The sequence below is a fragment of the Zasmidium cellare genome (genome assembly GCF_010093935.1).
Source record: "Zasmidium cellare ATCC 36951 unplaced genomic scaffold M409scaffold_9, whole genome shotgun sequence".
Lineage (NCBI taxonomy): Eukaryota > Fungi > Ascomycota > Dothideomycetes > Mycosphaerellales > Mycosphaerellaceae > Zasmidium > Zasmidium cellare.
Window position 1 is genome coordinate 514,293 of NW_022986953.1, and position 25,552 is coordinate 539,844.

A 25,552-nucleotide genomic window follows, 5' to 3' on the forward strand; every position below is an offset into this window, starting at 1 on the left:
GCGAAACTCGGCCGAAGGAACGAGTGAGTCAAATCCTGTCCGTGGAGCAACCTGAGGCATGCATGCGGATGCGTCTGCCTGCTGCTGTGATGCTTTTGACTTGAAAGGCTCCTTCTTCAATCGCCCTCGCCAAAATCTCCGTGTCCTGTTTTCCGAGCGTGCTCGACTGCCCATTGCTGGCCGTTGCCATTCTGCCCGCATTGGTTGCACTTCAACGAGAAGCCATGCGTGTCGGTGAAGTAGTGCTTGCTCTGCAAGCCCTTGCACAGTTCTCGAGCAGCCTCTAAAGCACCTCCATCGATTTCCTCGCCATCCGTTCGAACGACGTCGAAGACCTTGCGATCAAACTCTGGTTCAGCGCCGGAGAAGGGTGTCACCGCGCAGACGTCGTAGTGAATTCCTGAATAGACAAGGATACACCTCGTCGGCCGTCCCTCATTGAATGTGTCGATTCTCAAGTCCTGGACGTTGATGCTGCAGATCTCGATGTCGAAATGCTGGCTTAGAATCGAGAGCTCGATGCCGCCCCCCCAACTGTCCTCGCGCTGAATCCACTTGCAGTAGTCGACAGGCTTCTTCTCAAGCATGCCTTCGGTGTAGAGGTCGGGCTGCGCTTGGATGGTTTGGGCGACGACTGATCGAAGCTCGGTCATGCCATCTAATGCTGAGCCCAGGACAGCAGAGGAGAGTGCTCGAAACATGCACGAGTTGTCATCTGGCATGACACGTAACACCATCACCCCGTCCAGCAGCGGGACTGGCACTTCTGGCGGATCGCTCTCGATGTCTGGCCGCTTCTTCCTCGTGAGTCCCAGTGGCTGGTCTGGAAAGTCACCTTGCTTGTGCTGAGGTGGGGAGGTCAGGTCCCGGGGTGGCAACGCCTTCACAGTCTCTGGTGCTCGCTGGGTTCCCTCCATGGGACTGGCAAGTTTCTTCTGAACATCTCGCGGAGCGATCGTGAACTGCTCTCCGTTCAGCTTGTGGGGTATATATGAGAGCTTTGTCTGGCCATTGATGGACTCGGTATTGAACGGCTGCGGCGGGTAGCCGTACTTGATGTCGAAGTCTGCAACGCCAGTCTTTTCGCTGATTTCATGGAAGAGTTGGCTCCATGTTGCTGCGCTGTCGATGCTAATTGTTGCCACTCCTTGAGGTCCTCGAACACGCAGACGGATAGCCCCCGTCATGGCGCTTGATCGGAGATGGTCTGATCCAGTGTAATTTGCAAATCTTTCTGTACGTGGCGTATCTTTGAGATGCGTGAGTCTAATGATGAGACACTCTCGAGTCGTAATTCGAGGAATGCTATATCGTAGTCGTGGCTTCTTCGAAGGTGTGGATCGAATTCTGGTGCTTGTCTTGTGATTTGCCTCTGTCACCGTGTCGAGTTTGCTACTAGAAGCGTGATTCGAGCAAGCTGGCGAATGTTTTCTGCCGAGTTCCACAAGATCTGTTAGTCTGTTAGTAATTGAGGCAAGTGAATGATGCGCACGTGCTCTCTCCACGGGAAGTGCGGCTGCTCCCGCTCGCTAAATCTGCAAGGGCCAGCTGCGCGTCTCCAACCTCGCGCATCAGACATCGCCAATCCCACCAGCTCTCCAACGCAACCATCACCATGGCGGGACCAGGACGACCATCCAAGAATCGTGAGAAGAGTCCGAGCACAACCCCCGTTCCGTCGACCGAACAGCAGAATGATGGCTCCAACATCCCCGACGCCGAATGGGCCGCCATGTCCAAAGTCCTCAATGCCATCTACGACTATCGCACCGAAGATGGATTCGACCCATCCAAGTTGTTCCAGCGCAAGGTCAACAAGCGCGTTATCCCGGAGTACTATGACACAATCAAAGAGCCCATGGCTCTGTCCACCATAAAGCAGAAGATCCATCAGAAGCAGTACCAGAACTTTGCGGAGTACGTGCGCGACTTCGCCCTGATACCACATAATGCGCAGGTTTTCAACGTGCCGGAGAGTGGCGCTTTTCAGGATGCGCTGGTCATCAAGGAGCAGTTGGAGAAGCAGCTGCAGTTGCTTGTTAAGGACGGCGTCATCACCCAAGAAGTCGCAACACTTCCAGACCTCGGCGAGATTCCCAACTACGAGCCTGCGCCGGTCGAAGAAGGAGATGGCGACGGCGACGAAGAAGAAGAGTCGGACGAGGAAGGCGAAGAGGACGAGGATGATGACGGAGAAGAGGATGAGGAGGGGAGGAAGAAAAAGAGGCGCGGCCCTAGGAGTGGAACATCAATAGCCAAGCGGGAGGCTGCTGAAGATCAGGAGGGCGGAAAGCGATCGCGAGGGCGTCCGCCTAAGCTGTTGACGCCAATGGAAGCACGCATTCAGGCCATCCTCAAGGGCATTCGCAAACCCAGGAACAACCGCAGCACGCTTATGATCAAGCACTTTGACAGATTACCGGACAAGGCGCAGATGCCTGAGTATTATGTCGAAATCAAGAACCCCATGGCCTATGACCAACTCAAGCGCAAGGTCAAGCGCAAGAAGTACAAGATGTTGGACGAATTCATGGCGGATGTCAACCTCATGTTCAACAACGCCAAACAGTACAACACGGACGACTCGCAGATCTACAAAGATGCCGTGACACTGCAAACGGAGGCTAGCCGCCTGTACGATGAGGAGATAGCCAAGCCTGACGAGTCGTTTGCGGACGATGAGGGCAAAATGCCTATGCCGAATGGTATCCTCCACAATGGCGAACTCTACAAGGTTGGCGACTGGGTCCACATCCAGAACCCGAATGATCTGACGAAACCTATTCCGGCTCAAATCTATCGCACTTACAAGGCAGCCAACGGGCAATCAATGGTTAATGTCTGCTGGTACTATCGACCTGAGCAAACTGTCCATCGCTTTGACAAGCACTTCTTCCCCAGCGAAGTTGTCAAGACTGGTCGATATAGGGACCACAACATTGAGGAAGTTGAAGGCAAATGCTTCATCATGTTCTACACCAGATTCTTCAAAGGACGACCCAGAGGCTTACCGCAGGGCACAGAGATTTACGTTTGCCAATCGCGATACAACGAACAGCTTGGTCAATTCAACACTATCAAGACCTGGGCCAGTTGCTTGCCTGATGAGGTGCGAGACAAGGACTACGAGATGGACCTCTACGACTACCCGCGCAAAATGAAGAAGTTCCCGTCGCCTATCAAATACCTGCTCAAAGACGAGCAGAAAGAGACAGACGAGCTGCCACTTGCGACTTGGGGAGCTGAAGGAGCGCCACCAAAAGTCGGAGCAGTGCACAAGAGACCAAGGAACGAGAAAGACTCGCCACCACCAGAGCCGACTCCAGAGCCTCCGCCAAAGCTACCTACACCACCTCCACGACAAATACCACCAACACCTCAAACCTACACACCCGCCGTGGCACAGGCACAGCCCAACAGACCACCGTCCACTGGCATCGCGCCGAGCTATCCAGGATTAACACCGGCAGCGCGACCACAACAGTATCAACAATACCCCCAATACGCCCCGAATGCTGCTCCGTCTCCGGCCCAACGCCCACCGTCGGCCCAGGCACAAACTTATCAACAGCCGTCGACTCCACAACAGTCACAAGCCGCTCCACCGAGACCGATTGCACCTCCTCAATCACAGTACAGCCAACCAGCTGTGCCACCCAATCCGACAGCATATCCTCCACGGCCGACGACCGCCAACTACCGTGAGCCGCCCCCAGTTGAGGTCTACACGCTGCCAGATGCCGCCAATTTGTCGATTCCACCAGAAGTACGTAAGCAGTATCAGCGGGATAGCTTTGACCGTGTGCTTTTCTTCACCACCCCTCCTGTCAGCGCCGACCAAGATAGTCTCGCGCGTGGGCACAGCGTTCGCTATCTTGCCGAGAAGGCGCGTCGAGCAGATTTGCTCAGCAAGAAGCGCAAAGAGCGCGAGTCGCAGAAGGAGGACGAAGCACAGATTTTCAAAAAGGCACGTGTTGAAGAAGCGCAGCGTTCGACGGGACAGATTCAAGGGTTGAAACGCAAGGCCTTGGATGTCCTTGACCACCAGCTGGCCTCGTCGGTCAAGGGAAAATTAGGGAACCAGGAGCTTTCCATATTGAGTGCGGCACAAAAGACCGAGTTGAAGCGGAATCTTCTTATGGAAAAGAACAAAGACAAGAGAGACTCGATGCGCAAGGTATCTCTCGGCAGCGACTTTTTTGCAGACGACTGGGACTCTAGGCTGGTTCAGTAAGTGAGGTCTGCAATCGAGCCTCGCCGGCCAGCTAGCTGTTTGGAAACTGCCAAACCGTAATCTGCATTGGGATACCCAAAACTTCATTCAATATCAACAACAACATAACCTTCTCACCCAAAGAATCCCCGTCTAAAAGCCACAACGCCATTCTCCTCCACAGCCTTCGGCTCCGGCAACCTCTCCACATCCGCCCCATGACACCGAATCTCCCCCGTCACCAACGCATATCTCTTCTCCCACACCTTCCCATACGCCGCCCAGAAGTCCTCCGCATCCTTCACCTCCAACACCCGCATGATATCTTCCACCTCCGCATGTTCCTCTTCGCCCATCAGCCAGGACGCCGCGAAGATGCAAGCCGCTGTGATGGCTCTTTCGTCCAGGTGAGTGGCATATCAGCCCGAAGAGGCCATTTTCGTGGTGAGATCTTTGGCGATGTGCGTTGTGCGTGCGGGGAGGTGGAGCGCGGCGGTGTGGTGGTAGCAGGCGGCTGCTGAGGGGGGGGGTAGTCGGGGGGATAGTCGGAATGGGAGGACATTTTGGTGTCGACCTTGGATTGATGTGGAAAGTTTTGGGTAGGGGAGTGATTCGATTGGGAGGGGCCTGGGTTGCGATGTTTGCGGGTGAAGTGGCATATGTATGTGGTTGAGAGGGGGGGTATGGTATGTTGAACGATTGAATGAGGGAGGGAGCTGGGACGGTGTGTTGTATGCAACACTACCAAGTAGGTTGCGTGTATGGTACGCTGCGTCTTCATCTATAACGTATCCTTCTCCGAGAAGTCGACCTTCAGCCCTCTGTGCCCTCTCCTCCATACCCTCCACCAAAATGTGCTGGTCCACCACCCTCGTCCACAAATGCAGCCTCTCCACCTGTCCCGCGCCCTCCCTAGCCTTCAAAGAATTCAAAGCGATATCGCCATGCTCGAACCGCGAGAACCTGGGAAGGCACATGCCTTGGCCGAGGGGATGCTCCTTTTGTAGGAACGTCTACGGCGTGCAGAATCCCAGTCCGCATAACACGCCGTTCGATCATCGGATCGTGCAGGAGAATCCCCTCGTGGTGAGGAGGTCGGTTTGTCTGGCGTGTCGGGGGAGGGAGGGTATCCACGATCTGGGTATTCCCAGGAATGACGAGCAGGAAGTCCTCCATCCCTCGGATCTCACAAAGATATTCTGCACGATCCTGAAAATCCCCCACCCCCGAACTATCGACCTAGCAGGCGCAATCGCCAGCACCCTCGATCCCATCCGCCTTCGAAACGGCCTTGCGCCGCACGCCTTCACAGCAGCCTGCATCTTCGCCGCCTCACATATCGCACCCTGCCCCGAACCAATCCCCATCGACCACCTAATCACCACCTTCAACCTCAAAACCCGCACCTGGTTCCTCCACGCCTACGCCACGCTCTTCACACACCGGCACCTCATCGCCGAAGCAGGCGCCGTGCGGCACCCCGCCATCCTCTCCGCCATGCCGAAACCGTGCTGTCTACGCCCGCAAACGAGACATTGCCCACGCGGCAAGAACAAATGGGGGTTCGAAGAGGATCGCTGCACGGCGACGCAGGAAGGCGGACTGCATGTTATAGGCGCGTATGTGGGCTTTCGGAATTGGTTGCAGGATGGCGGGTTGCCGTTGAATGTTACGAGGGAGAAGTATTATTCTGAGAGCGATTTGGTGTTGTTGAGGAGTGAGAGGTTGCCTGGGCAGGTGGAGGGTTGAGTTTTTCGAGGTATATGTGGTGTTGTTCGCTGATTATACGGATTGAGTGGGGTTTTTCTCGACTTCGTCTTGTGCCTTTTTCATGATGCCGTCTTCGATTTCTGCTTGGGTTTGTCCGAAGATCAGTGTGCCGTTCCAGATGCCTCGGAGTGTGAATCCTAGGTTTATGATGTACAACGTCGCGATGAAAACCGTCAGAGCACAGTATATCCCTCGAAACGCTGGGGAGTCCATAGAGTTGGCCAGTTGCAGTATGGCGGACGTGGCTGTCACCGTAGGGAAGACACAACTCCACCATGCCAGCGAGTATGTCGCTTGCTTCTTGATGAGGATCTCGGCGACGCCGATGAAGGCAAGGCCAAACCAGAGAAAATCAAAGCCCAGGAGGAGTAGGGCGAGCAGGATGCCAGAAGTTTGGATTCCAAGGGCGGTTTCTGCTGTCCAAAATGTGCCGTACTGTGGTGATTGTAGAGATGTCGGCTTGTAGTCTGCGAATCTGTTGTGCCCTGCTGCTGAGAGACCGAGAACCTGCAGAGCGGCTGCCAGTTGTCCACATGGACCGATCTGTGAACACTAAGTCAGCTGGAGGCACGAAAGTTACTGTGGTGCTTGCCTACCAAGATGAAAAGACCGGGTCTCTTCGATGGTATGGTCCATCCCGAAGCCAAAAGTCGGTGGAAGTAGATGGTGTAGAGCACTATGGCCATGAAGAGCGCCACACCCACGGCGAAGTAGCCGACCACAAGCATCGGACCTGCCAGACGGGCTGACATACAGCAAGCTCGAGTCGTGATCAATCCTGCCTCTGTACCTGCGGTCGCAAGTCCGACGGGCGCCATGAACAGCACCGGCGTCATGACTCTGTCCGCCTGGTTGCCTGTGTGGAAGAGGACTGGGAAGACCACCATAGCGGTTGCAAACACCCAAGCACACCCAATCCACCAGAGGACGTAGGCGACCAATGTCCATGCATGGCCACTCCAGCTCGCGTTACTGATTTGCGTTGCCGTGAGCGCACCGATAGTCATCAGCGATATGGGTGGTATGGCGTAAGCTAGCAGTTCATCTGGATTATTCATCGCCCGGCGGACTGCAACGTGAGGATAGATGATCCAGCAGGCTATCATAATGGCTGAGAAGAGGATGTACGTTACCACCTCAACCACAAAAAGAATGGAGGCCAAGATCTCGAGCCATCGTCCTTGGTATGGAAAAGGTCCATTGAGGAGGGAAGCAAGGCCACCGGATGAGATGCAAACTGCGAACTGGTAACAATTAGTGCTGGAAGAATGCAGAGGTATCAGCATCACACATACCCACATGGGCGCGAACCCTTCCAGCGCTGCGCCCCATTTTGTCGTGGCATGTCGATAGTGCCTGATCGACCGCATGAAGAACCGCTGTCCTCGATGGGCTTTGTGCTGCTCCGTATCGACATCGTCGTCAAGGCGCTCCTCAATTAGGTTGTATGGTACGACGAAGTCATACTGGCTTTCCGGTCGAGAGAGGACGGCGTTCATCGATCCGCCAATACTGGTAATCGCGGATGCCAAGATGCGAATTCGTGGAGGCGAAGTAGACAATAAATCGTGTCAAGTGTCCAGTAGTTCAGATTGTCTCTAAGTGGTAAATGTTGCGTTTATGCGAAAAGTTCACGTGCAGACACGGAAAAAGGAAGCTCAAAATGAAGTGAAGTCGAAATTGGCTTCTGGATCCAAAGACCTACTTGACGTCAAGCGACAAACCATGTGTACACCCATCCTACCGCCCATGGCGAAGCTGCTCGTTCCTTGAACAGAATCTTCCAAAGCGACGTCGGATTTGCGTCATGGAGAACGCGAAGGCGACAGGGAACTGGGCGCCACCACGGCATCTAGCTGCGAACTGCGCTGGTGAAGTAGAACGTGTACATAGCCTGCTTGGACATTTACGAGTCGATGGATCGTGGTATCGCAGCCAAAAAAAAGTGTGTGAAATGGCGATGGCGATGTGAAAGTTGAGGGAGAGGTGTCGTTGAACTGAGGAGTGAAGAAAGTCAGCGACCACGTGACTTTCTGTTACTAAAAGCGATGTGATTGGCTGAGATAGGGGCACGGCCAACGCGAACTCCACGCGACTCCCACGATCGATTCCAACGACAGCTGCATGGCCAAAAGCCAAGAGATATATCAAAAAACCACCACAACACCAGCTCACAGCACCAGCAGATAGCACAGAAGCCTGGTCTGGACCTTGAATTCTTCTCTTCTATCGCCATTATTGCTGAGACCACCTACCTTCAGCCACGCTAGCAATCGCAAGACTCCATCCTCGAGATCCCTAGCCACGTTGCAAAGGAAAAGCAAACCGCGGAAAAAGACAAACACGTGGAGACCCAGACTCTGTTTCAAATACCATCATAGCAAGCCCTGTCGCCGTGAAGAACTTCGAGACCAAAAGCCCCCAGGCTGCCCGTCCAGCCCGCTTATCTCCATGGCTTCCATTTTGGGCAGACGTTATCTCTGCCAACGATAAGCGTGCGTTCCGGCAGATTGTCCTATAGCTGCTCCTGAATGACGACAATGGGGTCCCCATTGGAGTAAAGACTAGACGGTGATTCGCTCGTTGGTGTTGTCAGCACGAGGTTCGAGGTTCAACATCGGGTCCTTGGGCTGCTCAACGAAAATTACCTTGGGAGACGAAGTCGAGGGGTCGAACGACAGAACGACGCACTCGGCGTGATGAATTGACGACGGAGAAAGAGAATAATACTGCCAGCCTTCAATCGAATCTAGACATCGACAGAAGACGCCTCAAACCCAACATCGACAGGACACCTCGCTGCAGGAAGACAGAGATAGACGCAACAACCCGGGGTTGGCTGTCCTTCTTATCAGGGCCAAGCATTGGCCAGCTGCTCGCATCCATCTGGATTAGAGGAAGGAATCTACGCAGCCAGCAGCACAGCACGAGTCCGCGGACTTGTATTTCTTTTGCTCTGTTGGCTTTGCTAAAGCGATCTCACATTCTCGTTGACGTTGGTGTAGCGTACCGGAGAAGCACGATCTGCGCACTTGCTACCGGAAAGACTTGGGAGGTTGGATATTAACTACTAGAGGAAGTGTCTTTTTCTTGATTTCGTGTTTTCAGTATGCTCTTTGACAATCATTCATCTGGTTCATCGTACTCTAGTCTGCTGCGCTTACCAAAAAGCCGAGAAAGACTGAGGCTATTGGTGCCATAGGCCTGCATCGCGCATACAGATACAGCTGTTCAAGATGGGCTTCTCGATCTCGCTGCTGTGGGCTCAGCCAGAGGTCAATCCGATCAACGGCAAGGCTCGCTCGATTCCAGTCCTCAACCCCATCAACAAATATGGACGAGTGTTCTTCTTCTCCTGGTTTGGTTTCTTGCTGGCTTTCTGGTCTTGGTGAGTTTGGGCAGCTATGGCATTCCAGCTACCACATCTAACATTACATACAGGTACGCCTTTCCACCACTCCTTCACGACGTGATTGCCAAGGACCTCCACCTCAGCGCGAACGAAATCAGCAACTCAAACATCATTGCCCTGGTAGCCACTCTCTTGGTCCGACTGGTAGCTGGACCCGCCTGCGATCGCTTCGGACCAAGATGGACATTCGCAGGTTGTCTCCTCATCGGCGCCATCCCTACCTTCCTCTCAGGCACAGCTTTCAACGTCGCCGAGCTCTACGCACTGCGCTTCTTCATCGGCATCCTCGGCGGCAGCTTCGTCCCCTGCCAGGTCTGGACCACCGGCTTCTACGACAAGAACGTCGTCGGCACCGCCAACTCCCTCACCGCAGGCCTGGGTAACGCCGGAGGAGGCATCACCTACTTCGTCATGCCCGCCGTCTACGACAGCCTCGTCAAAGACGGCCTCACCCCCCACGTCGCCTGGCGCGTAGCCTTCATCGTCCCCGGCGTCCTGATCACAGCCGTGGCCCTCGCCCTCCTCTTCTGCTGCCAGGACACCCCAACAGGCAAATGGTCCGAACGCTTCCAAGCCGCCGAGGAGAACATGTGCCGCCAAAGCGCTCAAGAAACCATCGTCGACGTCCCCGGCGGCATCACCGCCGCAGGTAAACGCTCCGGCTCCTCCAGCCCCGCCAACACCGACGAGAAGAAAGTCGACCCCACCGGCGGCGCCTCCCCAGCAGACATGGAGACGCAAACCGGCTCCCAGCAGATCCTCGCCACCGCCCGCGGCGAGGTCGTCCAGAAACCCTCTTTCAAGGATATCGCGAAAATCTGCGCCTCCCCGCAGACCTGGATGCTCGGCGCTTGCTATTTCTGCACCTTTGGCGGCGAGCTCGCCATCAATAGCATCTTGGGCACATATTACGGGATCCAGTTCAAAGCGGATAACCTCTCGCTGCAGGAGTCGAGCAACTGGGCGGCGATGTTTGGGTTGATGAATGCGCTTTTCAGACCTCTGGGTGGCGTTGTGAGTGATTACGCCTATCGATCGACGAAGAGCGTGTGGGCGAAGAAGATCCTCCTACACACCTACTCCATCATCGCGGGAGCCTTCCTGCTGGCTATCGGGTTGACCAACCCCACCGACCTGGCGACGTTGGTTTGTCTCGTTGGTGTTGGGTTTGCGTTCTTCTTGGAAGGCGCGAATGGACTGAACTTCTCCGTCGTGCCACATGTGCACCCTCATGCGAACGGTGTTGTATCGGGATTCACGGGCGCGGCTGGTAATCTTGGTGGAATCATCTTTGCCATCATCTTCCGGTACAACTACAAGGACTATGCCCGGTCGATCTGGATTATTGGGGTGATCATGATTGCGATCAATGTGGCGGTTTGCTGGATCAAGCCTATCCCCAAGGGCCAGATTGGTGGGAGGTAGATGTGGAAGTAGTACATTACGAGGGTGAAAGCCACATGACTGCCCTGTCTTACATGTTGTTAGCGCGAGATATCCAATACAAATCAAATGAGTACATGACAACGATGACAGCACAGGATCGCAAGTAATGTGCACGTGGAAAGAGTGTGGCCTGTTCTGAAGAAAGGCGCCAGCCGAAGCCAGCGTACTTCATTTCGCTATGGTGTGGTATGGCATGTCCTCCAAAGCCCTCTTTTTCAGGCACGAAGTCCAGGGTGCCCACTTATGCAGCAATGGTAACCTCGACCTCAACACCAGCCTCGATGTTGATGATGATCTGCTTGACGACCTCGGTGGGGGCGTTGAGATCGATCAGACGCTTGTGGATTCTATTTTCAATCTTCATGTCAGTCTCCTCATTCTCTCCTTGTATTCTCCCTTTCTCGCGGAACTCCTCGTCCAAACTCACCTCATCTCATACATATCCCAAGTCTTAGAACCCTCACCGCAAGGCGTCTTGCGGGTGGAGATCTTGAGGTTCTTGGTCGGGAGACGGACAGGGCCCTTGACGCGGAGGTCCTTGGACTTGGCGCGCTCGATGAGCTCGCTGCAGACCTTCTCGAGCGACTGCACCTTGCGGCTGGTGAGGGTGATGCGGATCTTGTGGATCTTGGGTGCGTCGAGCTGGGACGTCTTCTTTGCGTCTTGGAAAGACATGGTGGGCGAGGTTTTTTTGGTGAGGTTTGGTTTGGAGGTGGGTTGGGTGAAGAGGGAATTCCGACCACGACTGTGTTGGTGTTAGTATATTCGCATTTGGTCGTGGAAGTGTGTTTGTTGCGCACCTCGGTCTGTAGACTCGGCAAAGTGATGATCGGTGCAGAGGGAAGTCTTTCGCTGTGGTCGCGAGTTGGGAATTTGGACTTTGAGATGCCAAGATTTTAACGGGTAGTACCCGCAACTAGTCCCTAATTGGAGATCGGTGTCGATCCATTTCTCCAACATCACCTGCACTCCAGTTCGTCGTAAAAGGCAGTCACTGCCAATTCTACAGAAGACTCCGGAAAGGACTATCCGCTCTTTGCCTACCTGCTCAATACATTCACCATGTCGCTGCCGCCTTTTGCACCAATTCCACCGGCCACCGTCCGCATCAGCTTGGGACCTGAAGAGTGGGAAGCATGTCTGGACGCCTGGTTGACGCTCTCTGAAATGGCCCTGCGAGTTACAGTCTCCGAAATCAACTCAATAACAGGCATTGATGGATCTCTGTCAACGTACCTGGTCTCGTTCTATTCCGAAATCTCAGACCTCAAACAGAGCGACGCCACGCTGAGAAACGCTAAGACCGTGTCCATCCTCAAAGTCAACTTCCGACTTGTGAAGCGAATATGGATAGAGTCGGATGCAGTACCACCATCGCTCCTCAGTTTCGACGTTTTGTCGAAGTTCTGCCATGCGCATACTCGAGTGCCAGACCTCCCAGTTACACAGCAGCTCTTGAGTGAGCTATGGAAGCGGAGATCAAGCGCCTTCACCCTTGTCCTGCAGAAACAGAAAGACGCCATGATTCTTTCACTCGATTCGAAGAACACCGATAGCGTCATGAAGCCACTCACTCAATTGGCTCCACTGATGCATATGTCGTTTGACATTAGTGCCTTTTTCATGACCGGCTCGGACTTCATAGATTCCCTCAACTCAGCATATGATCGCAGTCCGATCGATGATCAGAGGAAGGCGATATCGATGATTGTATATCTTGGTCTGTTGTCTCTTGTGAAGACGGAGCCGCCGACGCTTTCACTTCTGTCCGACCACCTTTACTCCTTGAAGAGCTCAGCTGAGAAATCTCCGGGCTCGCTGTTGCTGGCAGATGTCATCTCAAACAGTCAGCTTGTTTCGAAAGTCCGACAATCACTGTCTGGCAGGGCACCAGATAGACTTTCAAAGCTGCTCGACTCGCTTGACACCTACCGTACCCCCAGTCTGACCAGACCAAAGAAACGCAAGAGAAGAGCGGCGTCGAGGGCCAAGGGCAAACAGAAGCAGCAGCAGCCAGATGCTGCCCTTCACATGCATCGCATGAGTCTCGTCACTCAAATTCAAGATCTTTTCCCAGACCTCGGCTCGGGATTCGTGCTCAAGTTGCTTGACGAGTACAACGACGATGTCGAACAAGCCACGGCACATCTGTTGGAAGACAGCCTCCCACCACATTTGGCTTCACTTGACAGGACTGAACAAGCACCTGTGCATGACAATGACTGGCAAACTGAGGTCGACCACCTTGCGCCTAAACCAACACCTCCCCTAACTGCGTCTTTCGTTCCAGAACGACGCAATGTCTTCGACGACGATGAGCTTGATCAACTGCAGCTCGGCACGAGTCGTTTGCACATTGGCAAACAGGACAGAAACGAAGACGCTGAGCAGCAGCCGAATAAAGCCGCCATCCTGTCAGCCCTTGCTGCATTCGACTCTGATGATGATGAGAGAGACGATACCTATGATGTTGAAGATGTTGGCGGCACAGTCGATAACGCACATCCTGATGGTGAACCAGGGCCTGCTGCCAGAATCTCACAAGAAGAGAACGACATGGCACTCTTCACAGCGTACAAGTCTTCGCCTGAGCTCTTCGGTCGAACATTTGATGTGAGGAGGGGCCAAGCACGGCAAGCCCTGAAGGCCGAGACAGGGATGACGGACGAAGCCATCGAAGGCTGGGCGATCATGCTGCAGCGAGATCCAAAACGGCTCAAGCGACTTGAGGCTCAGACGGGCGCTTTCGACGGCAGGCAGACGGAGCTCGCTAGCACTTCGTACCGCGAGAGTCCAGGTGGCACCGAGACCGAAGACTCAGATGCACCTCAAGGCAGCAGAGGTGGCTTCCATGGCAGAGGACGAGGTCGAGGCGGCAGAGGTCGTGGTCGAGGTGGCAACGTCGCTGGTGAATCCAATGACCCGGCTACTGCGCAAGCACAGCGACGCAAGGAGGCGAATAAGAGCAGCAGAGCCAACCATAACCGCCGGGATCAACGAGCTCGCAAGATGGCTCGCGGTGGCTTCCCAGGGTAAAATTACCATACGACTAGGCAGAGGCATTCACACCCGTCAATACCAACACGTTCACAAGTCTGTAGACACTCAAGTTTTCGAGAAGGTCGTCGCAGACTCTGTTTCCGCAAAAGCCCATCCGCTCCGGGCTCGCCACCGCCAAGCAAAGCGTAAGCCATATCGCCAGCCAACGACTCGCCCGCCCAGCACCCAGCCCACAGCACAACCACCGGCCGAGGCTCGCAACCCGCAAGAAGTGACAGTATATAAGTTTGAAAAACCTGCCCTCTTCCAATCATCACATCAGTCACCCAAATCAGGGGAAGTGGTCTAGCGGTAAGACGCGGAGGGGCTTTGGCCAGATATCTCTCACTACTGGTCCAGGGCGAGTTCCATCTCTACACTCAGTACCTTAACTCCGAGACGCGAGTTCGATTCTCGCCTTCTCCAATCTTTTTTGCTTCGGTGGTGGTTTCTGATGCTGGCTTTTGTGGTGGCCCCTGACCTTTTTTTTTTGTGTTTGCCCTGCTCCCTCTCTTCATTTTTCTTGCTGTGGTCTTTCCCTTGTCATCGATTTTCGACCGTCTATTTACACAGCAGGTGCTGTCGATTCAATCCCTGCATCTTCGTAATGGCAGCCTGTGCCATGTCTCTTACAATACACACAAGACGCTCAAACATTGTCACACTCAGCATACCATTACCCAATCGCTACGTAAAGCTGCTTCATCCGACATAAATCGACTATTTCTCAGCCGACACCAACGGGGGAATTTTTCGAAGAGCAGAGTAACGCTTCTGACCCGATTTCGCTTGCGGAGTCAAGGAGGTGACAAGAGAACTCGAACAGCTACTTCACGACCCTCCGATTTACAGTCGGCCTGGCAGACCGAGTTTCCTGGTACCTGAGGGCTGCGACAGATTAAGATGGATGATAACAAGAAGGACCTTCCAGCATCGTCTGCTCGTGGAGAGGCAAGTCGGGGTGATGGATCTGCGTAGAACATCGACCACACCCCAGTGTTCGACGAGCCACCGGGCATACTGGGCGAACCCCTAGACCTGCCCGATCCTAGGCTCAACCAGCTACACCAACCTCCTGCCTGCTCGAGTACTGTCGATGTCCTCCAATCCCATCCATTGCGACTCAACCCTTTCCGGGATGAGATTGTACCGCCACAGCCTACACAAGATGACGCCTTGAGGGACCTTTTCGATCTCAACTCTCAAGGAGTAGAGATAGGAAGAACTGACCGGGCGCTGATGCCACCCATCACTCCGAGCCCCCAGATGGTACCAGCACAACTTCCTTTGGATCCTGACAGCCTTGACACACCACTATCGCCGCGGACAACCATGGATCAATCTTCGATGCTCAGCACACAGGACACAGAGACGAAAAGTAGCTCGGACGAAGCGATGGATCTGGACCCGGATGGAGATACAGACGAAAGCGGAAAGTTCGTCGAGCAGCTGGATTCAGGTGTTGCAAGCACCGCCCAAAGCCCAGACAATATGCCGCTTTCGCAGGGTCATGGAAATATGCGAGGGATTCAGGAAATGATGGAACAGTCAATGGCAGCACCCTCAAAACCATCGATGGATCTTAAGAGCGAAAGCCCTGGGCAGATGCAAGTCGTTGGTCACCGGGATATGCCAATAGGCACCCAAACTCAAGAACAATCGATAGCGACGGCTTCTCAACAAACGGGGGGCATAGAAGTCAATACTGCCGGGCAGTCACAATCATTGCACCAGAGTGAGATGGCAATGTACTATCAGCTGCTTGGACAATCGACATCAGCGCCAATGAGTCCGGCGGCGAACCACCACGGACAGCAGCAAGCACTAGGTCACCACAACATGCAAACGGGCCGTCAACCTCTGGAACAGTCGATGACGGCATCTTCTCAGGCGTCGATGGGTCCGTCTGGGGATCTTTCCGGGCAGCACCAACCACGAGGTGGCATTCGTGACTCGGTGCAGGGTGACCAGAGCAGTCTGGCTGGGGACATCCAGCGCGAACGTTTATTGGAGGCCTTATTTTTATCGGAGACCCAACGTTTGTCGGAGGTGCTTGCCAGGCGACCTGCTGCTCTTGAGCAGTATTTTGGGGTTGCAAATCGTGGTGGACAAACAGTCGCCGGGCAGTCTTCGGTGGCGGGTGGAGAAAGAAATGTGCCCGGAGGAGTGCAGAACGAAAGGCTATCACAGATATTCGCCAGACAGCATTCGCAGGCGACGAGGCAGGGGCCTCCTCCACCCTTTCCGATGGCTCAGGCAGTGGCACCAGGCCTAGCGATGGCACCTCCTGCGCCATCGACGAACGCTGTGCCTTTTGGACCGGCGTTAGGATCCGCGCCTTCTGCATCTCAGAATATGGCAACACCCGCAACCTCACAACCAAGCGCACAGTCATCATTAAACACAATCGATACCACGCTGCAACGAGCAGTCCAGCAACTCAACTCGAGCACCAAGCAGGTTCTCCCCAACGTCCCGGCGAGGACCACCGACGCCTGGATTGTCCAACACCACATCGACATCAACACCGCGGATCCGCGCTCGTTTCATGCCATGTGGATCGGCCAGGCGTATTCGTTTGACGCGGCGGTGGAGAAGATGAAGGACTGCTTGCATGTTGATCCGCCGCTTGCGGGTGACCTTGAGCAGTTCAAGCGCGAAACGCCGCTGAAGAGGATCACGGATCCTAGGGGCGAGGGGTTGGGGATGGGGTATATGTTCTTGGGAGCTGAGAGTGGGAGGATGAGGAGGATTTGGACGAGGCCTTGGAGTGGGTGAAGAGTTCGCAGTCTGACTCTGACTTTCGCTTACGCCGTACGATATTGATGATGGAATGTAGTAATACTAATCATTCTGGCTTATCAAGTGCGGACACCTCCTTCTAGCGATGCAAAGCAATGGAAAGCAACTCTTCCGCGACCGAACCCTTCACTACAGAGCGACAATGAATATCCCCACACCGGCTGTCCGCCAGCAATGTTGTCCATCTGGCGGTTAACTAGTCTTCGTACACGGACGAATTGCCCTCATCAGGGCTGTCGTACGTCACAGCTTTGTTCTTGGCATCCTTGCCATCAGAGCTGTCGACGCTGAGCTGCTTGCGTTGCTTGCAGGGACGACAGAGAGACGACATGTCGACCAGCTCGTTCGAACGCAAGAGATCCATGGCAAGTTCAGGCAGGTCTTCCAGCATCTCCCAAAACTTCTTGTGAACATCAGGCTTGGACCGCTTCTCTTCGGTGACTAACGCAATTCTTCTGACGAAGGACTTGCGGAACTCGTCATAGCCGTCCGCCCCGTAAGCCTCTTTGACGCCGGTAATGAATTCGGCGAGTGGCATGACAACCATGGATATTCCGTATCGGAACCAAGCTTCTTTGGCGAGGCCTGGAATCTGGTACTTGTTGGCGACCTTGTGGACGCGCATGTTCTCGACGATAGTGGTCCGCTCTCTCGAGAAGTTGTAGCAGAAGTGGTACATGTAGCGCAGCATGTGGTTGACAGCATCAGGATCGTCGTCTTTGAGCTCGAGCGTGGCCTCTCCCTGCATCATGGTCAGTCAGGATCCACCCACCCTCACAGAGCTATATGGATTTGCATACCTTGGACAGTCCTTTCACCATCGCCTCGAAGACCGGCGAATGCTGGACCAATTGCATCCTGTGGACTTTCCACTTGCGTTGCTTGCAGATGACGGTCAAGTCGGAGTAGCTGCCAGAATCGAATGCGTTGCGTAGGCGTATGCTGAAGCTGTCGTCGGACGTGACACCAGGCATCTGATCGAGGCCGGGCGGCCAGCTTGACATCTTGAGATTCGGAATGGTTGGTGAAGCAGGAGAGCGAGGCTATGGTCAGGTGAAGGTGAGGTCGTCCGAGTCTGCAGGTGTTGGAGGTTTCACGTCTGCCGGCAAGCAGGAGCAAGCCAAGCGCGGCGCGCTGCGCTAGTCGCGGTGTCAGCTGACCGAAGCGGGCTCTTCTGCCAGAGCTCAATCTTGACGCTTTCACCATGTGCTCGTCACTTTCCGACATGCACATGTGATGCATATGATTTGAATTAACGTCTCATGTCTCGCTATGCCCCCTTCCATCAGTTTCACCCGCGAAAGTCTCCATCGTCACGCCAAATTTTGAAGGCGCCCATGACTCGCGTTTACTACAATCATGCGCAGGACCATCGCTGATCATCCGAGCCAATTACTGGACCTTGAACCATGAGCAGTACGTGCTTCAGTACATCCGCGTGGTCAGGGCTGTGCCGCATCTCGGTGCTCTCACGGTCTTGACCCCGGCAGCTGCTCCTTCCAGATTCAGATGGGGCTTGACTATATTAGGACTAGCGGGCTTATGGGTGAATGTTGCCGGACCAAGAAGCTCATCCCTGGAGGGTTGCTGAAATGCCCAGAAAACGACTTCGAGGCGTTTTTACGATGAGTGTAAGGCTTGCATGCATCCTGATCCACGGCGACCGCCGTGCGCTGTTCGTAAGGTATGGATCGAAACGGTAGCCCGCTTACTGCGACCAGAATCGCAGTAACCACCATGCTTTCCACCGAACCGACACGCTTCTACAGGGCGGTCGAAATGGTATACGACAGTGGCTGCATCAGCCTGGCCTTTTCCCATGATGGTATACCCACAGCCTGAAAGGTAAAACTTCATCTCCGACGAGTCAACGCAGGTTGAGGTACATCGTGAAATTGGCCAACCGAATACATCTGCCATTTTGGAGATTCATACATGATTGCATCGGCTCCAAAGTTAGCAGAAGACAGGCGTGTGCTCTTGCGTGGATTTGCACGCGTTTCCTTCGTCTCGAAAGCTGGCGGAGTTCACATATTTACTGTTGCTTCATTCGGCCCTAAAGCTTTTACAGATGTCTGGGAGGATCTCAGTGGCTCAAGTAAATACATATGCTCTTGCGAAATACACATATGCTTCGTTCGGCCCTAACGCCATTGCATACGTTTAGGCGGATCCCAATGACTTGGGCAATGACATATGCCCTTACATAGTTCACATATACTTCTTCTAGCTCCAAAACCTTTTCAGATGCTTCGGCGCATTATAGCGGCCTAAGCAATTAAATATGCCCTTGCATAGTTTGCATCTACTCTGTTCAGCTCTAAAGCCCTTTCAGATGCTTCGGTACATCCTGACGGCTTAGGCAACAGGAATCCTTCCACAAGGCATTGTATTCCTTAGGTAAAAAGTAGTTAGCCGCATTCTAACGGCTTAAGCAAACAGGAATGTTTTCACAAGGCATTTTGCTCCTTAGATACTAGGGAGATAGGCGCATTCCGACGGCTTAAGCAAACTTGAAGTTTATCACAAGGCTTTAGAGTTACTTGAGTAGCGGCACGTGGGATTTGATAGATTAATCTAGCTTTCTAGCGCATAGTTTACCTATTTAATAGAGCTTCCTCGTTGCAAAAAACACTCGTAGACATCAATCCAACTCGTTTCTTCAACAGCTATGGTGTGTTATATCTAACACATCAAGCTATATAAACGACTAACGCTTTGATTCAGGCTCGACTTTCACACCTCTCACACCAGGCTGCCCCTGAGCAACGACGGGTGCCTTATATGGCTCCAACAAGGCTGTCCACGGCTCAGTTTCACGCTTTACTGCGCTCTGAGGGTACGGCTTGCGGCGTTTGCGCAGCGCGAGCCGTTGAATAGGCGACCCGGTCACACGGTCCAGCGCACTGGCCTCCCCTTGCCGGTGTGCCGAAAGCGGACATATTCGACATTCTTCTCCGAATCCCCAGTCCTTCTCGAGCATCCACACCAACAACAAGAATGGTATCCATTCAGTCCTTGATGTTTCTTCGGGGATTGAGCGATACTAACATCTCTCACAGCCGCGCACCTACAACTCCGGGCTTGGGACGGCGCTCAGCGCCACCCATCTCATCCCAGAAGTCGCCCTTTCTGCCGTGGAGATCCTCACGTATTTCCCGTTGCACCTCGCGTGGCCCGCCATCACCGTGCGCCTGCTGCAGGCGGGATTTCGGGGCCCTGATATGGCCAAGGTACGTTCTTCATATCGACGCGTCCCACTTTCACGTTCTAACTTATGTACAGGCCCAACTTCATGCGCGTGGTAGGCTCACCAGAGCCGAGTTCGAGCGCCGCAAGGCCGCATTGCGGCATGGTATCCTCACCGCCGGCAAGTCCTTCTTCGCCGACACCAACTTCACCCAAACGGGATATGCCAACGATCCCCGTCTCCAAGCGATTGTCCAAGCCGCCTATCCCCATGGCGACTGTATAGCACACTACAATGGCGCGGAGATAACCACGACTATTGATGAGAGAAACCTGGCCCCAAATCTCCAGCAGGTGGCCAACGGGGTGATCAATCACCCAACAGTAAGTCCCTCTCCTAACGGCGCCTCCCAGAAATACAGAAACAGCTATACTAACGATATAATCTACAGGGCAACGATGCGGGAGTCCTGACGCAGGTCATCCAATGGGCAGCCGCCGCAGGCCAATTGGCCAACTACACCACCGACGACGTGCCAATGCTAGCAGAGCAACTTGCTGGAACTTGGGTCAACGAGCCAGCAGCTGTCCACGGTCCCAACTGGGATACCACTGGCCTTGCCACGGTGCAAGCTATTCAGAACCCGCAAGGGAGACTGGGAGTGGACTAGATGGGATTGGGATGAGCACGACTGTGCGTGAAAGCTGTCGCGGGCGTGAAAGCATTACAGACACATGATTGCTACGAGATACGAGCGTGAAAGCGGCGTTAGCGGATTCGTACTTTATGATACCCCTGAATGAGAGCAAGTGCTGTGAATCAGCACTTCTGACAGACTACAAACTTGCTGTAAGAGCCGATCCGAATAACATCTGCTTTATACATTGGTTTGACTCCATGTGTATCAAGTACAAACTCACATGAATGACAAGACGCGCCGAGCAGCAGCAAACATGTGAATTCGCCGAGCACATATCAGAAGTCCTAGAGTTTACTCCTCCCAACCTCCTCTCCAACCTTCGCAACCCCACTACCATCCCATCTAGCAATAAGATCCTCCACAACCGAGACCTCATCCTGACCCCAAACCAAATCACCAGTCTGTCGCCACTCCTCCACCGAACCTGCCTTCCTTCGAAACACGCGATACGTCGGTACACCACACAAACCCGCCTCCTTCGCCTCCGCGGTCCTCGCTCGAAGATCCTTCTTGACAGCATCGGAGTTGGCTTTCGAGAGTATAGCTTTGGCGTCGTGACCGGCTTCGGTGATGACTTGGGCAAGAACTTCGTCGGAGGACATGTTGAGGTTGCGTTCCCAGCAGGCGCGGTCTTGGGAGGGGTTAGCAGATGCGGATGAAGGAGAAGGGAATAGAAGGAGACATACACAATGGAGCGACAAGAGCTGGCTCGGCGATGGCTGCTCGTAGGACTGTGGGCGTGCGAATGGGAAAGATGTCGGCCCAGTAGAAGTCAATGGGCTGATCGGGACGGCCGTTCTGCTCGTTGACTGCATTCCACCACCTCACCCAGTCGCTGTGGTCAAGGTTTGAGTAGTTTAGTTTCTGCACTGATACCGCAGTGGACGGCGTGTTCGGCGCACCGATCCTGCACAAAATCGTCAGCACAGGCCATGGCCCAGGAGTAGGGTGATCTGGACATACTCCCGAAACAAGATCCCCAACAGAAAGGGCTTCATCACAATCTCTAGCCTCTCCCCAAACTGCCTCCTCAGCCTCTGCAACTGTGTCCACCCCAAGAAAGCCCATGGACTACTGAAATCATACCAGAACTCAAGCTTCACCTCTTCACCGTCTGGAATTCCTCCTCTCGTACACTTCGGCAACAAAGTCCCCAGATCTGTCGAGATTTTCCCGAGACTATCTCCATTTCTACCCTCATTCAGCGCAACAAGCACAGCCTCAATGATATGCATCCGATCCTGGCCCCAGTACAGTCTTCCCTCCTTCCTCGCCCCTTTCTTATCAAACCACACTTCCTCCGGAACCCAAAACCCAGGCACACCGGGCGAGCCACGCTTCACCGCCAGATCCGTCGAGACCTCAAGATCCCTTCGCTGTTTGTTCCCCTCAAAAGATCCATTCTCAATCGCCCTTACAACTTCATTCGCGCCGGAAATCCCCGCCCCCCGCACAGCGGTGATCAAAACATTTTTATCACTCACATTCTTCCCCTCGACCCAATACGCTCGATACAGAGCATGCGTCAGCGCCGGTCTATCCGCTCCATCAACAAAATACAACAGCCGCAACGCCGCGGTCGTTTTCTGCGGATGTTGAGGTGGCTCGCTGTAGGGAATCCCAACCCGTTTGATGGTCCTCTGGAAAGCCCGAGACGAGATGGCTTTCTTCGTGGGGTTGAAGACATCTGAAGCCGAGCCTGCGGCTCCTTGAGGAGCGTTTGTGGCGCGGTAGATGGCGCCTAGCAGGACGGGTTTCCAGTGGAGGGTGGCGTTTGTGCGGGCGGCGAGGGCTTCGATTCTGTGGCAGGTGTGAGAGTTGTATGGGTGTTGGGAGGGAGAAGATGCTTTGGCTTACTTTGTTGAGGCTATGTATGCGAAGGGGCAGGATATCTGAGGTTTTGATTAGCGGTGTTGGGATGGGTGAGATTGGGGATTGCTGACGTCGCAATAGAATTCCAGATCATGACCTTTTGTTGGAGCCATTATGTCACTGATAGCTAGTTGAAGGAATGTACTCCCAGTTCACTGGTGGGTTTCTCTTGAAGCAACGATTTTCTTGAGCACACAACGACTCGAATGTTGCTTGACAGCAATGCCTCGGTAGAGCTGGGAGGAGGTGAAGTCAGAGTGCGGAATCCCTTCCGCTCAAATCGGCAGGCATGTGGCAGGGATATGTTTGAGACAACTTGGAAGGCAACATCATGTGTAAGGCAAGTCGACTTTACATCCGTATTTACAGACTAATAACTTCAATGCCGTCGTGGTATCTTCGTCAAGCGAGCTCATCCGGATTCTCTACCAATTTACTCTCCCTTCAATCCAGTTTTGTCCGCCAGATATAACAGTAAATCCCCCCAGATCAATACCCTTACCATCCACCGAGATACTTCAACTTCAAATGCATGCCATCCTTCGGCTTCGTCGTCACAACTCCATGGGGCACAACGTCCTCATTCGGGTTCGCCATGACCATCTCGAAAGAACCAGTGAAAGCCGCAACCAAACACCTCAGCTCTGCCTTTGCGAAACCCTGTCCAATACAACTCCTCGGCCCGTGTAAGAAAGTCAAGATGGCATAATTGCTCGGCGCACCACCGTTGTTGTTCGGCTTCCGCTCGCCCGTCTTCTCATCGGCGTCGATCCATCGCTCCGGCACGAATTCATCGGCGTTGTCGCCCCAGAATGCTGGGTTGCGGTTCGTGGCCCAGGGGCAAAGCATAATCTGCGTGTGCTTTGGGATGTGCACACCACCTAGCTGGGTGGGTTTGTTGCTGTCGCGGACTGTGATCGGAACGGTTGGGTAGAGACGGATCGCTTCGTTGCAGACGCCATTGAGGAGGGGAAGACCTTCGATGACTGTGGCGATGTCGAAGTCTTTGGGGACAGGTCCGTTCGGAGAAGGGAGATGGTCCTGGATCTCCTTCCTCAGAGCACTCTGAATCTCAGGATGTGTGGACAGCAGGTATGTGGCCCATGTGAATGCCGAAGATGTTGTCTCGTGGCCGGCCGCAAGGAACGTCAACATCTGATCGACGAGCTGGTGGTCGGAGAAGTTGTTTGTACGGATCAGAAGCGATAGCAGATCCTTCGACACTCCTTCAGCCTCTGTCTTCATCGCCTCTTTCTTCTCCTTCACGAGCTGCAAGCTGATGTTCACAATGTTTTGCTGGATTATCTTTGACCGCTCGTTGAGCTTCCAGGGAATCTTCGCAACAACTGGTGGGGACAGAAGGATGTTGAGCAGGAAGTATAGGTTCTTCTCCTTGGTCGGCTCCAACAGCTCTTCGTAGTTGACAATAAGTGGGTCTTCTCCGTTCTTCAATGCATGGAAGTCTCTGCCCATTGCAGCCATACCGATGATATCCATGGTGACTTGGTTCGCCCAGTGATTCACCTCCACGATCGGTTCTCCATCAGCCGACTTTGGCGTTGTGCCATCAGTCAATTGCTGGCTCACACCCTGTGTAAGCTGTGCGGACTTTTCCCAAAAGATCGGATAGAGGTCTTTGATAGCTCGGAACGTGAATGCCGGCATAATGTTCTTCCTTTGGAATTTGTGGACATCGCCTTCCACGATGATGAGGCCATCACCAAGAATGTATCGTAAGAAGTCTCGAAGTGGCTTGGGCTTTTCGAAGTCGTACGATCGGGTGACGAGCAGCTCACCGAGGATCTTGAGGTCGGTGACGAGAAGGCGGTCTTGGTGGAAGAAACCACGGAAATAGATGAGGCCATCGTTAGGAATTGTCTTCATCCATCGGAGGAAAGACCGGCCAGCAGGACGCTCAAACACGGCCATGCCATTTCCAAGGATGGGCCGCTCTTCCTGGTGTGGGGTCAGTATTGGGACTGTAATCGAGCTCTGCAGTACTGACTCTTGGACCAGGAAGCTTTCTGAGTGGACTCAGAAAGAAGGGATATATGAACCATCTGTACACAGCATATGCCACCAGCTGGAGAATAGCAAGTCGAACGAATACACGGGACAGAGGTGGTGTAGGAAGATACTCGAGCGGTACAGTCTTCGTAATGACGGCAGATTCTGCTGCTGTCCCCAGCAGGAACAGAACTGGCTTGGGAATGTTGGATGCCATGTTGTCGTTTGCACCTGGAAGCTTGACCGTTGCTTGCACCAGCAAAACCCCGCGCCGGCAACAGTCGTAAATACTCGAAAGGAAAAGATGATGCCTTCGGCAGTGTTTGGGTGTTTGACAATACTGGCATTGCGTATGTGGCCCGAGCGTGTCAATCGATCGGGGCCCCACGTTCTGATCGTCGTCCCAAAGCAGCAGCTTTGCACCCCGCATGCATGTGAATCGTCCACTGAGGTGAGGGCATTTCTTACACTACCTCGGTTTGGGCGTAGACATCAGGTTCAATTCTTGCTGGTCTGCATTAGCAGGACGAATCGTTCTCGCTCTCGGAAAGTTCCATGGCCAAGTTCCATGAATGTCACGCACACTTTTGTTCCTGATCGCACAGAATCTGGAGAGGGGCTCGCTGTCACATGCAGAAGGATTCCGGTGGTTTTGTTGGAGAAGGACGGCCCGCAGAATGTACTTTTGTCAATACCTCAGGCAACACAATGGCGGCCAATCGTCTTCGAGATGTAGGTTTCTTGCCATGCGGTCTGAGGAGATCCTTCAGCCTTGCCACCGCTGCGTTGCACTAGATTTGTTGACATTACAAGGCGTAGATTGGTCGCTATCGTGTTGCCTCTTTCAACCAACGGGAGCGAGGTGGTCTTCCAACTTGGATGTCTGCATGTAAAACTGAAGGCAACAGAATTGATCAGAAATCTAGACATCCATTCGGATGATCCTACCTGCTTTCATTGCATTTGCTTGTGATTGATGGACCAACCTTAGGCCGTGTGAGGTGTAAAGAGCAAGGCACCCATTTCGGCGCCTGTCTCCCCATTCCAGAATACCATCGACTTTAGGGGATGTCGCTGTGACATGGAAGCGAAATGCCGACG

At 53.7% G+C, this 25,552-nt stretch overlaps 12 protein-coding genes and 1 non-coding gene across 13 annotated transcripts; 7 read left to right on the forward strand and 6 right to left on the reverse strand.

Annotated features, from left to right (window-relative positions):
- Positions 1-116: 116 nt before the first annotated feature.
- Positions 117-1,187, reverse strand: M409DRAFT_64760 (uncharacterized protein; the record flags this gene model as incomplete). The annotated part of the gene is made up of 1 exon (XM_033816218.1): positions 117-1,187. The coding sequence occupies one exon, from the start codon at positions 1,185-1,187 to the stop codon at positions 117-119; it is 1,071 nt and encodes a 356-aa protein (XP_033670617.1).
- A 428-nt stretch (positions 1,188-1,615) lies between these two features.
- Positions 1,616-4,234, forward strand: M409DRAFT_64761 (uncharacterized protein; the record flags this gene model as incomplete). The annotated part of the gene is made up of 1 exon (XM_033816219.1): positions 1,616-4,234. The coding sequence occupies one exon, from the start codon at positions 1,616-1,618 to the stop codon at positions 4,232-4,234; it is 2,619 nt and encodes an 872-aa protein (XP_033670618.1).
- Positions 4,235-5,065: 831 nt separating this feature from the next.
- Positions 5,066-5,962, forward strand: M409DRAFT_20145 (uncharacterized protein; the record flags this gene model as incomplete). Its single annotated transcript, XM_033805250.1, has 1 exon — positions 5,066-5,962. One exon carries the CDS (start codon positions 5,066-5,068, stop codon positions 5,960-5,962), a length of 897 nt encoding a protein of 298 aa, XP_033670619.1.
- Positions 5,963-6,156: 194 nt separating this feature from the next.
- Positions 6,157-7,482, reverse strand: M409DRAFT_52239 (uncharacterized protein; the record flags this gene model as incomplete). The annotated part of the gene is made up of 4 exons (XM_033812024.1): positions 6,157-6,183; positions 6,236-6,526; positions 6,580-7,227; positions 7,279-7,482. 4 exons carry the CDS (start codon positions 7,480-7,482, stop codon positions 6,157-6,159), a joined length of 1,170 nt encoding a protein of 389 aa, XP_033670620.1.
- Positions 7,483-9,219: 1,737 nt separating this feature from the next.
- On the forward strand, positions 9,220-10,820 carry M409DRAFT_52240 (uncharacterized protein; the record flags this gene model as incomplete). The annotated part of the gene is made up of 2 exons (XM_033812025.1): positions 9,220-9,371; positions 9,425-10,820. 2 exons carry the CDS (start codon positions 9,220-9,222, stop codon positions 10,818-10,820), a joined length of 1,548 nt encoding a protein of 515 aa, XP_033670621.1.
- A 262-nt stretch (positions 10,821-11,082) lies between these two features.
- Positions 11,083-11,516, reverse strand: M409DRAFT_20148 (uncharacterized protein; the record flags this gene model as incomplete). Its single annotated transcript, XM_033805251.1, has 2 exons — positions 11,083-11,188; positions 11,269-11,516. The coding sequence occupies 2 exons, from the start codon at positions 11,514-11,516 to the stop codon at positions 11,083-11,085; spliced, it is 354 nt and encodes a 117-aa protein (XP_033670622.1).
- A 387-nt stretch (positions 11,517-11,903) lies between these two features.
- M409DRAFT_64764 (uncharacterized protein) lies at positions 11,904-13,877 on the forward strand (the record flags this gene model as incomplete). The annotated part of the gene is made up of 1 exon (XM_033816220.1): positions 11,904-13,877. The coding sequence occupies one exon, from the start codon at positions 11,904-11,906 to the stop codon at positions 13,875-13,877; it is 1,974 nt and encodes a 657-aa protein (XP_033670623.1).
- Positions 13,878-14,175: 298 nt separating this feature from the next.
- Positions 14,176-14,306, forward strand: M409DRAFT_t23. The gene has a single exon. It is a non-coding gene; the product is annotated as a tRNA-Gln (tRNA).
- Positions 14,307-14,783: 477 nt separating this feature from the next.
- Positions 14,784-16,658, forward strand: M409DRAFT_52242 (uncharacterized protein; the record flags this gene model as incomplete). Its single annotated transcript, XM_033812026.1, has 2 exons — positions 14,784-14,841; positions 14,878-16,658. The coding sequence occupies 2 exons, from the start codon at positions 14,784-14,786 to the stop codon at positions 16,656-16,658; spliced, it is 1,839 nt and encodes a 612-aa protein (XP_033670624.1).
- Positions 16,659-16,954: 296 nt separating this feature from the next.
- M409DRAFT_52243 (uncharacterized protein) lies at positions 16,955-17,686 on the reverse strand (the record flags this gene model as incomplete). Its single annotated transcript, XM_033812027.1, has 3 exons — positions 16,955-16,960; positions 17,143-17,424; positions 17,483-17,686. The coding sequence occupies 3 exons, from the start codon at positions 17,684-17,686 to the stop codon at positions 16,955-16,957; spliced, it is 492 nt and encodes a 163-aa protein (XP_033670625.1).
- A 1,996-nt stretch (positions 17,687-19,682) lies between these two features.
- On the forward strand, positions 19,683-20,542 carry M409DRAFT_52244 (uncharacterized protein; the record flags this gene model as incomplete). The annotated part of the gene is made up of 4 exons (XM_033812028.1): positions 19,683-19,685; positions 19,745-19,915; positions 19,968-20,255; positions 20,324-20,542. 4 exons carry the CDS (start codon positions 19,683-19,685, stop codon positions 20,540-20,542), a joined length of 681 nt encoding a protein of 226 aa, XP_033670626.1.
- A 314-nt stretch (positions 20,543-20,856) lies between these two features.
- On the reverse strand, positions 20,857-22,557 carry M409DRAFT_64765 (uncharacterized protein; the record flags this gene model as incomplete). Its single annotated transcript, XM_033816221.1, has 5 exons — positions 20,857-21,203; positions 21,259-21,479; positions 21,536-22,372; positions 22,430-22,464; positions 22,516-22,557. The coding sequence occupies 5 exons, from the start codon at positions 22,555-22,557 to the stop codon at positions 20,857-20,859; spliced, it is 1,482 nt and encodes a 493-aa protein (XP_033670627.1).
- Positions 22,558-22,942: 385 nt separating this feature from the next.
- Positions 22,943-24,668, reverse strand: M409DRAFT_52246 (uncharacterized protein; the record flags this gene model as incomplete). Its single annotated transcript, XM_033812029.1, has 2 exons — positions 22,943-24,400; positions 24,450-24,668. The coding sequence occupies 2 exons, from the start codon at positions 24,666-24,668 to the stop codon at positions 22,943-22,945; spliced, it is 1,677 nt and encodes a 558-aa protein (XP_033670628.1).
- Positions 24,669-25,552: the final 884 nt, after the last annotated feature.